This window comes from Xenopus laevis, chromosome 7S (assembly GCF_017654675.1).
Source record: "Xenopus laevis strain J_2021 chromosome 7S, Xenopus_laevis_v10.1, whole genome shotgun sequence".
NCBI classification, from domain to species: Eukaryota; Metazoa; Chordata; class Amphibia; order Anura; family Pipidae; genus Xenopus; species Xenopus laevis.
The window spans coordinates 78,373,903-78,387,042 of NC_054384.1; the positions used below are offsets into that span (position 1 = coordinate 78,373,903).

The window sequence follows — 13,140 nt, forward strand, 5'->3', positions numbered from 1 at the left end:
GTTTAGTTCTCCTTTAAAGAGGAGGTTGGTGGTTGTTTTTTTGTCTTTCAATAACTTGATATTATTATGATATAGCCGACCTATTCCATTTAAAGGAGGGGCAGGAATATGCATGAAGCCTAAACTATCAAAAATGCTGATTGTAAACTAGCCAGTTTTTTTTATATTTTAAAGTTTATATTATAGCCTTCCAGCATAGCAAGCAACATTACTAAAATGTCTTTATCTGAAAGCTCCAGAACCCAGGCTTCCATGATAATGTATCCCATATTTGTACATTCCATTCCATGAAGCTCCAAGTAGAATAAAATCTCAGAAGTTAAGGATAATGGTACGTACTGTCATCTGTGATCAAAAATATAAGTTCTAAAAATTGATATAGTCAAATATTGCCCTATAGTCAAATATTACCCTATGCTGTTATCATGATCAAGTCCTGAATTCTTTTAAAATCTCATTCCTCTTTACTTTAAATCAGTGGTCCCCAACCAGTAGCTCGCGAGCAACATGTTGCTCTCCAACCCTTTGGCTGTTGCTCTCAGTGGCCTCAAAGCAGGTGCTTATTTTTAAATTACTGGCTTGGAGGCAAGTTTTGGTTGCATAAAAACCAGGTGTACTGCCAAACAGAGACTCCTGAGGGCTACCAGTCCATATAGAGGCTACCAAACAGCCAATACCAGCCCTTATTTGACATCCCCATGGACTTTTTCATGCTTGTGTTGCTCCCCAACTCTTTTTTACATTTAAATGTGGCTCACGAGTAAAAAAGGTTGGGGACCCCTGCTTTAAATGGTACCATGAAATTGTCTAAACTTCATTTTCATCAATGACGCAGTTTTTTGTTGTCGTCCTGTCATTTCGTGGGGATATTTTATTCAGAGGGCTGTTATTGTTTTTTGGAAAATAGGTTAGCTGCAATTCTGGGTTTGCAATTTACCTGTTCTTCCCAATTAAGCTGAGAGAAAGCAGACATGTAGAAATCTACATGTCTAACATTCCCTCCCCGAGCTGAAGGTCTGGGGCTTGAGCACCTGGATCCCCTGATGCTATTGGTGAGTTTACCTTACTGCCGACATCTTCTTCACGCTGGAACTCTTTTCCTCTTTACCAATCCCCTGTTATCCTTGTTAAAAATTTGAGAGAAAGCAGCACCAGTGACTGTTGCATTTGTTGGCCTTTATTAAAGGTGGTTCTTGGCAACCCTATATGAACTCGGTAATGGGGATATATGTTTAGTATAGCTGTAAACCAACAAAATAAGATGTGCTGTTCTCATCTTTAGGATGTCAACCACGAACAGCTGTATGAAATATCGGTACAAGAAGAGATCACAGCACGACTTCACTTTATTAAATTTGAAAATACCTACATCGAGATTTGTCTTGACTTCATCAAAGATCATTTAGTGAATACGGAGACAAAGGTTATCAAAGCAACAGGTGGTGGAGCATACAAATTCAAAGACCTCATTGAAAAGAAATTAGGATTAAAGTAAGTTCATTATGGGCTTGTGCTTATTGTTTATACTAAAATATTTTTTTCTATTTTTACTGAGTGTTTCTTTGCCAATTTTTTAGTTCAATATGACATAGAATTAGCTTTCTGGTGGAGGAAAGAAATAGTAAAACATCGGTGCTAATGCTGTTTAACAAGAAGCAAGGTGGCGGCAGCCCAAGAATCACCCCTGCCTTGCAGTTATATTACTATGTATAAATATGGTACCCGTTATCCGGAAATCTGCTATCCAGAAAGCTATGAATTATGGAAAGGTTGTCTCCCATAGACTCCATTTTTAAAAATTTGCACTGTGTGAATAAAATGATTTTCTTTTTTCTGTAATAGTAGTACCTTGTAATTAATCCAAACGAAGATATAATTATGCACGAAATCCATGATTCGGTTCGGGATTCGGCCTTTTTCAGCAGGATTCGGATTCAGCCTAATCCTTCTTCCCGGCTAAACCGAATCCTGATTTGCATATGCAAATTAGGGGCAGAGAGGGAAATCACATGACTTTTTTTCACAAAACAAGGAAGTAAAAATTGTTTCCCCCTTCCCACCCCAAATCTGCATATGCGAATTAGGATTCGGTTCAGTATTCGGCCGAATCTTTCGTGAAGGATTCAGGGGTTCAACCGAATCCAAAATAGTGGATTCGGTGCATCCCTAATAATTAATCCTTATTGGAGGCAAAACCAGCCTATTGGCTTTATTTAATGTTTACATGATTTTCTAGTAGACTTAAGGTATGAAGATCCAAATTACGGAAAGATCCATTATCCGGAAAAGCCCAGGTCCCGAGCTTTCTGGATAACAGGTCCCATACCTGTACTATCCTCTTCTCAGCAAGCTTCACTCAAACACATCATCGGAGTACTACCTAGATGCAAAGAATGCATGTATAGAGACATGTTGCTGGGAGGACACTGAAGAATAACTTTATTCTTTCAGATAAACAAAAGGAACACCAAGAGCCCCAATAGTGTAATATGTATTGGTAAGGGATAATGAAATAAGAGTAGATAACATATACTCACAAACCAGGGTTACCAATAGGCAACCACTGTAAAGGCAGGTGGGGAGATTGTCCTGACCCCACTCAGGATTAAGAAGTCGCTCTCTGTAGATAGAAAAAGGGTATCAATCCTCCACCCAGGGTGGACTTAGTATTGTATAAAAAGACATTACATTTTTGTTTTTATGATATTTCTCCTTTAAAGGATAGCTAAGCACCTTAAAGAATTAGGCTAGAATTGATGTACCTTATGTATAGGGCTGATGGCTGCTGGGGGAAAGCATATGCCCTCAAACATCAACTGGGGTGGACAAATTCAGTTTTGATCAACATTGGAGCACACCCATAAAGCACCTAAAGCAGCTCAAATAACTGTGAGCAAGCTCAGTGCTGTCCATAGCGAGAAGAGGTGCAACCATTACAGATATTCACTGTAGTTTTGGCCTGTTCTAATTTTAAAGATGTGTTGTCTTTACAGATCAAAAGATACATGTAATATACAGTATTTACCTGGATTTCATTCGGTTTTGCATGTTATGTGCAAATAGTTTTTCTTTTTAACTTGCAAATGTGCATGAATAAGATTTTTGTTTCATACACCATTAAAATGTAAAAAATGAATGGCATCTCTTGTCTTTTTAGAGTGGATAAGGAAGATGAAATGACATGTCTCATAAAGGGATGCAACTTTGTACTAAAGAACATACCCCATGAAGCTTTTGCCTATGTCAAACATGCAGATCCTGAGTTTCGATTTCAGACCACTCACCCCAATATATTTCCGTATTTACTAGTGAACATTGGTTCAGGCGTATCAATAGTGAAGGTAAGATTTATAAATTTTACTTTTAACTCCTTTATTTTTTGTGTTTCTGAATATCTCACTTATCTCACTTACGCATTAACTACATTCAAGAGTATTATAATCCTCACAGCACTTTGTAATTGCATATCACTGCTGTATCTGTAGGGCTTTTTGGGTATACCTCTATGGTAAACAATAACATGCCAATGGGCATGACCACTGCTTTTTCCAGCTGAGCACAGCGGCCAAATATTTTATGTAGCATAGGCTTTATGACTTCATTAGTTGGGCAACTGTTCTAAAAAACCCAATGTTTTAATTTTACTTAACAGGTAGAAGCAGAAGACAAATTTGAACGCATCGGTGGAAGTTCTATAGGTGGAGGTACATTCTGGGGGCTGGGTGCCCTGCTCACAAAGACAAAGGTCAGATTAAACAGTTGTTTCTTTTTAATTCATGGTGTATCTGCCTTTAAAATGCAGTATCTAGCAGAAACGGGACACACATCACTTATAACTTGCATTTAAATTTAAAAGGGATGTGCTGGTATGGGATCCGTTATCCAGAAACCCAATATCCAGAAAGATCAGAATTATGGAAAGGCCGTCTTCCATAGATGCTATTTTATCCAAATAGTCCAAATTCTTAAAAATTATTTTCTTTTTCTCTGTAATAATAAAACAGCACCTTGTACTTGATCCAAACTAGGATATAATTAATCCTTATTGGAAGCAAAACCAGCCTATTGGATTTTTTTAATGTTTACACGATTTTCTATATAGTTAAATATCATAGAAAGCATGGACATTTGAGAATAAGGATAAGCTTACCGCTTTCCACAAGGAGTGCGGGTGCTCATGCTCAAAACCCTCGGCAAAGGGGAAATACATACAAAAACCTAAAATATCAAGCTGGCACCATTCCGGAACCCCAAAAAAGTTGATTATTTAGTAGAATCCAGGAGTCTAAAAGTTTTTATAAAGTAATACAAAAATCTTTATTTACATCTTGTATAAAAATAATAGCCTATTAATATATATATAATAGGCTATTATTTTTTTATACAAGATGTAAATGTATTACTTTATAAAAACTTTTGGACTCCTGGATTCTACTAACTAATCAACTTTTTTGGGGTTCAGGAATGGTGCCAGCTTGATATTTTAGGTTTTTACACGATTTTCTAGTAGACGTAAGGTATAAAGATCCAAATTACAGAAAGATCAGTTATCTGAAAGTCCCTGGATGACAGGTCCCATACCTGTACTTTGTTCATCTGCTCTGGTTTTCACTACACTGAAATCACTTTTTTATTTTTTTAACTTTCATTGTAGATATATATTAAAAAAGAATACTGATTATTTGCTGATATATGTAGTAATACAAAATTTTAATAAAAAAATGAAAATGAGAACTCCACTAGGCATTTTCATGATTTTACAATTTGTGACGAGAGAGAGAGAGTGTGTGTGTTTAAATGATGATATAGCATCTTAAAGGAACAATTCAGTGTAAAAATAAAAACTTGATAAATACATTTAAATAAAAAAAAAATTTCTAATGTAGTTGATTAGCCAAAAATGTAATGTATAAGGTTGGAGTGACTGCATGTCTACTTGAACAAAACAGAACACTGCTTCCTGCTTTTCAGCTCTCCAACTCTGAGTTAGTGAGCAACTTGAAGGGGGCCACATGGGACATAACTGTGGAAACCAAGAGAGCTGCAAAACAGGAAGTAGTGTTCTGTACTGTTATGTTAGACATCCAGTCACTCCAGCCTTAATACATTACATTTTTGGCTGACTAACTATATTAGAAACATTTTATTATTTTACACAGTCTATATATTTACCCATTTTTATACTGAACAATTCCTTTAATACAACGTACCGAAACATTGAATTAAGATGCAATATCATCATGTTAAATAAAAGAGCACATATATTTCACTTTAATTAATTAATACATACACAAAGGCAAATATTGCATATACATGGTATGTCCAGCGCGAACTCCTCCTTATTCATGGTCTGTATATGTATACACCACTACAAGGTGACACGTGAAACGCAATAGAGGTGTATGAGAGCTCTGTCAGTCAGTCGGTGCCCTTTGGTGATGAAGTAGAATTGCTCTGATGGCTCTAATTATATTAAACGCGTATTATATTTATTACATTATTGGCTAGAACTATGTAGACTATCTTGCAATTTACTTCACAGTAATGCTGCTAATTGTGGTGGAAATTAATGCAATGCCTTATCAAATATATTGTTCTTATTTCTTTTATACTCTCAGAGGTTTGATGAATTGCTGCAGCTCGCTGCCAAAGGACACCATACAAACGTGGACATGCTAGTAAATGATATATATGGAGGAGCTTGCCAAATTTTAGGATTGACTGGAAATCTGATTGCAAGCAGTTTTGGCAAGTCTGCCACTATAGACAAAGGTATGACGCTGAATAGCTTTTGAAAAGTAAAGATTAATGTTACAACATAAAATGATAATACGATTGTAATAATGTTGACACTTTATAAATATGTGCTAATTATGGCTCAGATTTGTAGTGAAAGGGTAGTTTACATTCACATTTCATTGGTTTCTAGTTTTAATTTTTTTACTATTTTTCTAAAAATTTCCTTTTAAAAATAGAGTATGTTTAATTTCTCCTCTCTTATGTTTCCTAACTAGCTTGCCACATCTTTTATAAACAGTCATTCATTTCCTTTGGCTGCTAAATTTCTGAAGCAACACAGTAAGACACAGCAGAAAATGGCACGGTGACCTTCCAGCATCAACTCCTTTACATGATGGCTTCAATAAACCCATAGCATAAAATATTAGGGATACACTAATTCATAATTTTTGGAATCCGCTGAATACTGAATCCTCCTCAATAGATTCAGGGCTGTTGTTAATTGTCCTGGTGGACAGTGGCGTAAATATAGAGGAAGCAGGGGCTCTACAGAGGGATCAGCTTCATCTATAGTCACTTCAGTAATTGACAATTTGTAGCCCATCTTCCTGCGTGTGAACAGACGCATACGCAGTTATGCACCAGCATCGGTAGGTGGTGTGTAGATCGTAGTGTGCCGCCATTCCCCTCCAATTTGTTTTTGCCGGTGGTCCCTGTGCCATTATGCTGTTGCTGGTGAACACCTTGAAAAATGATGATAGTTGCACATGAAATTGCCAGAGAAACAGAAGTTCTGTTAAATTTAATTATGTTAGTTGCTATCAAGGGTTCATGTCCATGAGTATGCTTAGTCGGGGCAGCTGCTGCTGAGAAATATTATAAAACATTGCTTATTTATGTATTTGAGCCTACCTCCTCCAGGGATGTCAAACAGTCTGGTATTGGTATATAACCCTAAAAGGCACTAAGTTTGTCCAGGAGCTGTAACCCGTAGCAACCATTAATATGTTTGAATTTAAACAAGTGCCCAGTAATTTCCACCTGCTGATTGGTTGCCATTGATTACTGCTACTGGGCAAACTCAGTGCCTTTTTATTACTACATTACCCCTTTGTGATGATGTATCAGGACAGCGTGTGTGATGGTGGTTAGAGATGGTGGGGGTCAATATTTTGTCAATCCTTGTCACTACAGAGAGCCCTTCTTGGTTATCCTGTTATCTATATTGAATTTGTATATGTTTCAATAAAAATACCAATCGGTCATCTTTACCATTATTGTTGTCTGTTTCTTTTATAACCTTTTGTATGAAATCACCATGTCATTTCCTTAAATTCTTTCTTAGAATTCTCCAAAGAAGATATGGCAAAAAGTCTGTTGCACATGATCAGCAATGATATTGGCCAACTGGCCTGTCTGTATGCCAAACAACATAATCTCTCTCAGGTGTATTTTGGAGGCTTCTTTATTCGGGGTCACCCAGTCACAATGCACACAATCACCTACAGTATAAACTTCTTCTCTAAGGTGAGAGAGTGTAAGCTTCAGTGGAATGCTATAATATGAATATCAATAAAGTACCCAGAGTGCTTTTAGAAAGTCATGTAACTCCAAGGTGACTTCTAATATCAACGTTTTTTTGTGTAATATATTTAAATGCCTACTTGTGTGGAGGTGGGGTGAATGGTTGCCACCTGCTTTGCAAAAATGTTCTTTCATGCTAGTACAGTGGAACCTCAATTTTAAATTACCTGATTTTAAGTTTTACCTCATTTCACATTGTTGTTTTGTGATACCACCTATATATATTATGCATAATACATTTCCCTGATTTGACATTTTCCCGGATTTTACATAATTTTTTCTGGTCCCCTGAAAATTGTAAAATGGGGGTTCTACTGTATTATAAATACGCATTAGGAATTTTTCTATTTGTTTTCAGCAGACTGGCAATCCTGGGGGTTGTATAAGAAATGTTTGTGGCATAGAAGGGACTAATAGTATTTAAAGTAGAAAGAAATATGACGTATTGCTCTGTCCGCTTCAAGTGCATTTGAACCTATCTTTATCTCTCGCTGGTGGTTCAGAGCCTTCTTTTACCCACTTATCTTTCCTAAGCTTGCCATGTGTTTAACCATAAACCTTCCTTTTTTCTGTCTTTGTGTTTTGCACATCTACGTAGGTCAATCTATTAGAATTTGTCTGTTGCTATGAAAAAATTATAAAAAATGCTTTTTCTTAACCATAATTATACTTGTTGTTCTGCCTCTGCTTTCAGGGAGAAGTTCAGGCACTTTTTCTCAGGCATGAGGGTTACCTTGGCACTATAGGGGCATTTCTGAAAGGAGCTGAGCAGGACAGTAAGTACTTATCAGCCATTTAATAATTAATGCCAATTTATAAAATAATTACTTTATGTTCAATTGTTTAGCCTGGTAAAAATGTAAAACCTATGTAATATTCCAAGAAAAGAGAAGGTTGCAGTAATTTTGCAGTTGCTTATTGAGCTGGGAAATGAATACTGGTTTGGAAGCAAATAGTGGTAGAAGAGGCACCTGCCAAATGCCCAGTGATGGTGGTGGTGGATTGCGGACATGTACCTCTTTTGCCTCCCTTTCTCTAATTTCCCGGCTGTGGATCGCGACTTGTGCATGCATGCGCGGGGGGGGGGGGACCGATGCTTACCTTCGCACCTAAACCAATTGTTTAAAGGAATTGGACTATTAACACTTATAAACATGAAACACAGAAAAGAATGAAGATTCACATTCAATTGCATACACAAATAACTTTAAAACAACTGAAAAACGTAATTAAAGGAAAAATATACCCCCAAAATTTATATTTAAAGGAATTGTTCAGTGTAAAAATAAAAACTGGGTAAATAGGCTATGCAAAATAAAAGTTTCTAATATAGTTAGTTAGCCAAAAATGTAACATAAAGGTTGGAATGACTGGATGTGTAACATAATAGCCAGAACGCTACTTCCTACTTTTCAGCTCTCTTGGTTTACACTGACTGGTTACCCTGGTTACCAGGCAGTAACCAATCAGTGACTTGAGGGGGGGGGCACATGGGTCATATCTGTTGCTTTTGAATCTGAGCTGAATGCTGAGGATCTATTGCAAACTCACCGAACAGAAATGTACCATGTGGCCCCCCTTCAAGTCGCTGACTAACTCAGAGTTATAGAGCTGCAAAGCAGGAAGTAGTGTTCTGGCTGTTTTATTAGACATAAATTCACTCCAGCCTTTATACATTACATTTTTGCCTAACTAACTATATTAGAAACATTTTTTTATTTTGCACAGCCTATCTATTGACACAGTTTTTATTTTCACACTGAACTGTTCCTTTAAGTATTTAGCCAAGCAGAAGGGTTCGGCTGAATCCGAATCCTGCTAAAAAGGCCGAATCCCGATTCCTGGATTCTGTGCATCCCTATATAATACTAAAAAAGTATATAATTATTAAAATGGTTTATTTGCATGAAGCAGGGTGTTACATATGAGCTGTTTTATGCAATATATTTGTATAGAGACCTACATTCTTCGGGGGTATCGTTTTCCTTTAATGCATATTGGAAAGGTTTTTAAAATTACATATTGTTTAATCATGCAAAAAAAAAACTCAGTTTTTGGGTCGAGGATTTATTTAGGCAGGACTGCACCAAACAACTGTCTTTGCCTGCTTTGACATTTTAGAGTCTGCTTTATGATAATTTTAAAATGTATTATAACTGGATTGTACTGGAATGTTTTCACTAGATCCCAATATGTACAGCTGGGAAGAAAACTACGCTGGCAGCTCTGGTCTCATGAGCACTTCACCAGATATTTACCCTATGCAACGGACTCGAAGTGGCACTGTGAGTTGTATTATTAGTCACTGGGAACGTCAACACCTGCTGTAACCAGAGATGAAAACAAATAGGAAGGAAGCATTCATGCCAAGCTACAAAATTGTGATGCAGCAATATATTTTAGTAAAACATTTACTTATCTCTATGAAACTAATCTTATACTGTAGGGATGGGAAGCTCGATGGCCTCCAACTAGTCATAACAGTTCACAACAACTGTCTGGCAATAGATTCTCATCTTTTCTTTGTAACACTCCAGCTGGCAGTGAGGATTTTTTTTTTCTTATGCTGAAAAACTTAAAAATGTCATATCTTAGCATTTAAAATGCTAGCAAGGGAAATTATGACGGTGGGATCCAATGTGAGAATGATATGAGTTCCCTTTACATAACATGCTTTTCAGCTTCTGCCTCTTTGCAGCTCCTTACCATCATGCCTCTACCGTTGCCTACTATCATAATTCTTTCCTACCCCCTTACGTCTGTGCTGCATTCCCATTTCACACACCATATCAGCTGGCCTTGTGTGCATTCATTATTATTTTTAACATTTTGCAAATCACCTCTTTATCTGCTTACTGATTCTTCCCACCTGCTTGTTTAACGTAATTGTAGTCTACCAATACCAACTATTTTTATTTTTGCTATTTCCCATTACTTGCCCTCCCTCCCAACTATTTTGCTCCTGCAGCTCTTTAAAGTGCAACTCTGTTTCTTTGACCACCACCATTACCCAGTGCCCCATTTGTGCTTCTTTATATTGATTTAGCAGCAAACTGATGTCTTGCAGACTTATATGTATTGTTTGCTCTGAACTGTTATTTGATTATCATGTTTGGAATTTCTTGTAATGCACACAAAAGTATGTTATAATATTCAATGAATATAGAGCGCTGGTATAATTACCCTTTAGGCTGTATTCTTAAAGGTATCTTGAACCCCTGCTTCCATCCAAAGCAAAATACAGTAATGCAAATGAGTTTGGGGAAAGAAAACCAACAGGCGCAAAGCTGCTGCACAGGTGCCTTTATTCAAACAACATGTTTCGAGCTAGTAGCTCTTTTTCAAGTGTCTGTGTGAATAAAGGCACCTGTGCAGCAGCTTTGCGCATGTTGGTTTTCTTTCCCCTAACTCGTTTGCATTACTAATGTTATAATATTCCAGGCATAGGATCATTTACCTAGATTAAAAAACAGTTTATCATTAGCATCTGTATATGTTTGTGTGTATATTTTTACAACTGTTTTTACCTCCCAGTTTTCTCATCCTTTCCTCCAGTTTACAGTAAGTAAATCTGCTCCTATATGCTCCTCCTGCAATTGTATCCAAACTATGGCATCCAAGTTCTGCTAAACCACCACTCTGACTCAGGCTAGATCTAGTGTCCTATATTGGCTGCTTTTAGAATGCTGCTGTTCTGTAGTGATGTCATAGCTTGCAGAAAAGGATTCGTTTTTGTGTTAGGAGGGAATCCATTAAGTGCTTTACCCGAGGTTATCAAGTTATTAAAGCAGTGCAAGATTGCAGTTATACATGTCTGGTTTGCCACTGCTTGTATTGTAGTCTAGCCCGTATGAGTAATTCTTTTATTTCTTTGCCAAAATGCACTCTTTTTTTTTCATTTAAAGCTTCCAGTGCAAGTGAAAAAGCGCAAATAATGGGACTAATGATGAGGGGTACATTTTCAGGGACTGTATCTGTTCCAAGCTGAATAGTTGGGTGTCCTACAAGCTTATACAGTATATAGAAATCTAAACGGAACAAGTGCAAAGTACTGAGCACTGTTTATACACGCACAAGGAGTTTTAAAAGAAAAAGAAAAAAAATGCTCAGTGAAGCAAAACGTATAGCTACATCATTTACCTTATGACTTGGTTACAGTATATTCCACATAGTTCTCTCTAGCTGAAATGCAATTTATATGGAGTTACTTGCAATATCATGTGCTCTTTGTAACACAAGCAATGTTTGACCTGAGACAGTAGTGCATAAACAACTGGTTGGTTTTTATTTGGACTGGGGTAGTTAGAAAAGTTAAAAAAGAGCTCCTATTGGTTGCTATGGATAACCCAATTGTGGCAAACCTTTTACCAGTGTAGTACATTATGGTTATGATTCTGCTCAAGTGTATTATAAACTATAGTGAGGTGAGATTCTGTAACTTACAGTTTGACATGTTGGAAATGGACCGTCTGGAACGGCAGCTGGTGAATTTGCCTTTGCTGTCTGATCCATCATCCTATGTATCCGATACAGTCGATTTAACAGAAGATGCTATGGCTCGGGAATACTGGCTTTCATGCTTCGAAGAAGCTTTGGAAAGTGTAAGTCAAAAATGTGTTATTCAAAAATATATATTTCATGTTAAGTCATACTAATTGGTAAATTAAAGCATTCGGATGATTCTGTTCTGAACTATATTGTTTTTTAGTACAGCAGTTAACTTTTGGTCTCAGCGCCATCATGTGGCGATTTGGTGCATGATAATTTATATATTACATTTTGTTACTTTATCACATGTTATGCAGGTCCGGACTGAGAATTAAAATAGGCCCTGCCATTTCAGGTACACAGAGGCCCAATCAGCCCACATAGAGGCCCAAACAGCCCCCCACCAGCCCATTAAATACTGACTTTCTATGGCACCTTATAGAACCCACATATTGCCAGTCCAGGCCTGATGTTATGGTTTACTTTTATTTTGCTTATTAAAGGGAAAATAGTATTTTTTTCCTAGTTAGGGTTCTCCTTCAGAAAAATCCCAGATAATAATGGATGAGGACATATTTGTGTAAAAAAAAAAAAAAATGCTGGCAACATCCATTTTTGCCATCTACTGACGCTACCCTCTGTTTACATAATAGTCAATATAATCTTGCCATACATTGTATTCTGGGAGGCAGTACAAGTTTACAGTACATACTTTATACATTTATTTTCAAGGTGGCTAAACGGGCTGTTGCCAGTCAACCTGATGCAAAGGAAGCAACAGATCGGGCGCAAAAATTTCAGCAGAAGTACTTGAATAAATTACAAACCCTGAGACATCAGCCCTTGTAAGTCTTTTAATATTACAACAGAATCCCAATTTTGCATTTCTCAGGGATTGATGATAAAACGGCATAAATTCCAGGAAAACATATAATCCAGGAGAGAAGATGCAACTTGCCTCTATGGGACCGTAAAAATATGACCTGGGAAACCGTTAAATCTGGGTTCATAAAATCGGGGTTCTACAGTAACTGCAATAAACATACTGCTAATTCCACTAGCAAAAAGTTCTGATAAAGCATTCTTGGCTATTTTTGCAGTGCTTATGGATCACTGACAGTCCGCAGTTTATTAGACACAAGAGAACATTGCCTTAATGAATTCAATTTCCCAGATCCGTATTCAAAGGTGAGTCAGTGTTTTCCTCTCCTTTTGTCACCTGTATCCACGTCTTTGTTTCTGACTAGGAGAAGCAACAAGCTATGCACTCAGGGTAGGTAACTCCACACTGCTGTGCTGTTTATGTTTTCAGTTTTCCTTTGTCATTAA

The 13,140-nt window shown here is 37.0% G+C and overlaps 1 protein-coding gene across 1 annotated transcript in view; it reads left to right on the forward strand.

Annotated features, from left to right (window-relative positions):
- Nucleotides 1-13,140, forward strand: part of pank4.S (pantothenate kinase 4 S homeolog) — a 36,802-nt gene that overhangs the window by 8,308 nt on the left and 15,354 nt on the right. The window contains exons 3-12 of the mRNA XM_018227850.2: nucleotides 1,283-1,491; nucleotides 3,158-3,341; nucleotides 3,653-3,745; nucleotides 5,619-5,772; nucleotides 7,085-7,266; nucleotides 8,018-8,099; nucleotides 9,508-9,608; nucleotides 11,769-11,924; nucleotides 12,544-12,656; nucleotides 12,912-12,999. Of these exons, the coding sequence (XP_018083339.1) occupies nucleotides 1,283-1,491; nucleotides 3,158-3,341; nucleotides 3,653-3,745; nucleotides 5,619-5,772; nucleotides 7,085-7,266; nucleotides 8,018-8,099; nucleotides 9,508-9,608; nucleotides 11,769-11,924; nucleotides 12,544-12,656; nucleotides 12,912-12,999 (1,362 nt within the window). The remainder of the gene's footprint in view (nucleotides 1-1,282; nucleotides 1,492-3,157; nucleotides 3,342-3,652; nucleotides 3,746-5,618; nucleotides 5,773-7,084; nucleotides 7,267-8,017; nucleotides 8,100-9,507; nucleotides 9,609-11,768; nucleotides 11,925-12,543; nucleotides 12,657-12,911; nucleotides 13,000-13,140) is intronic.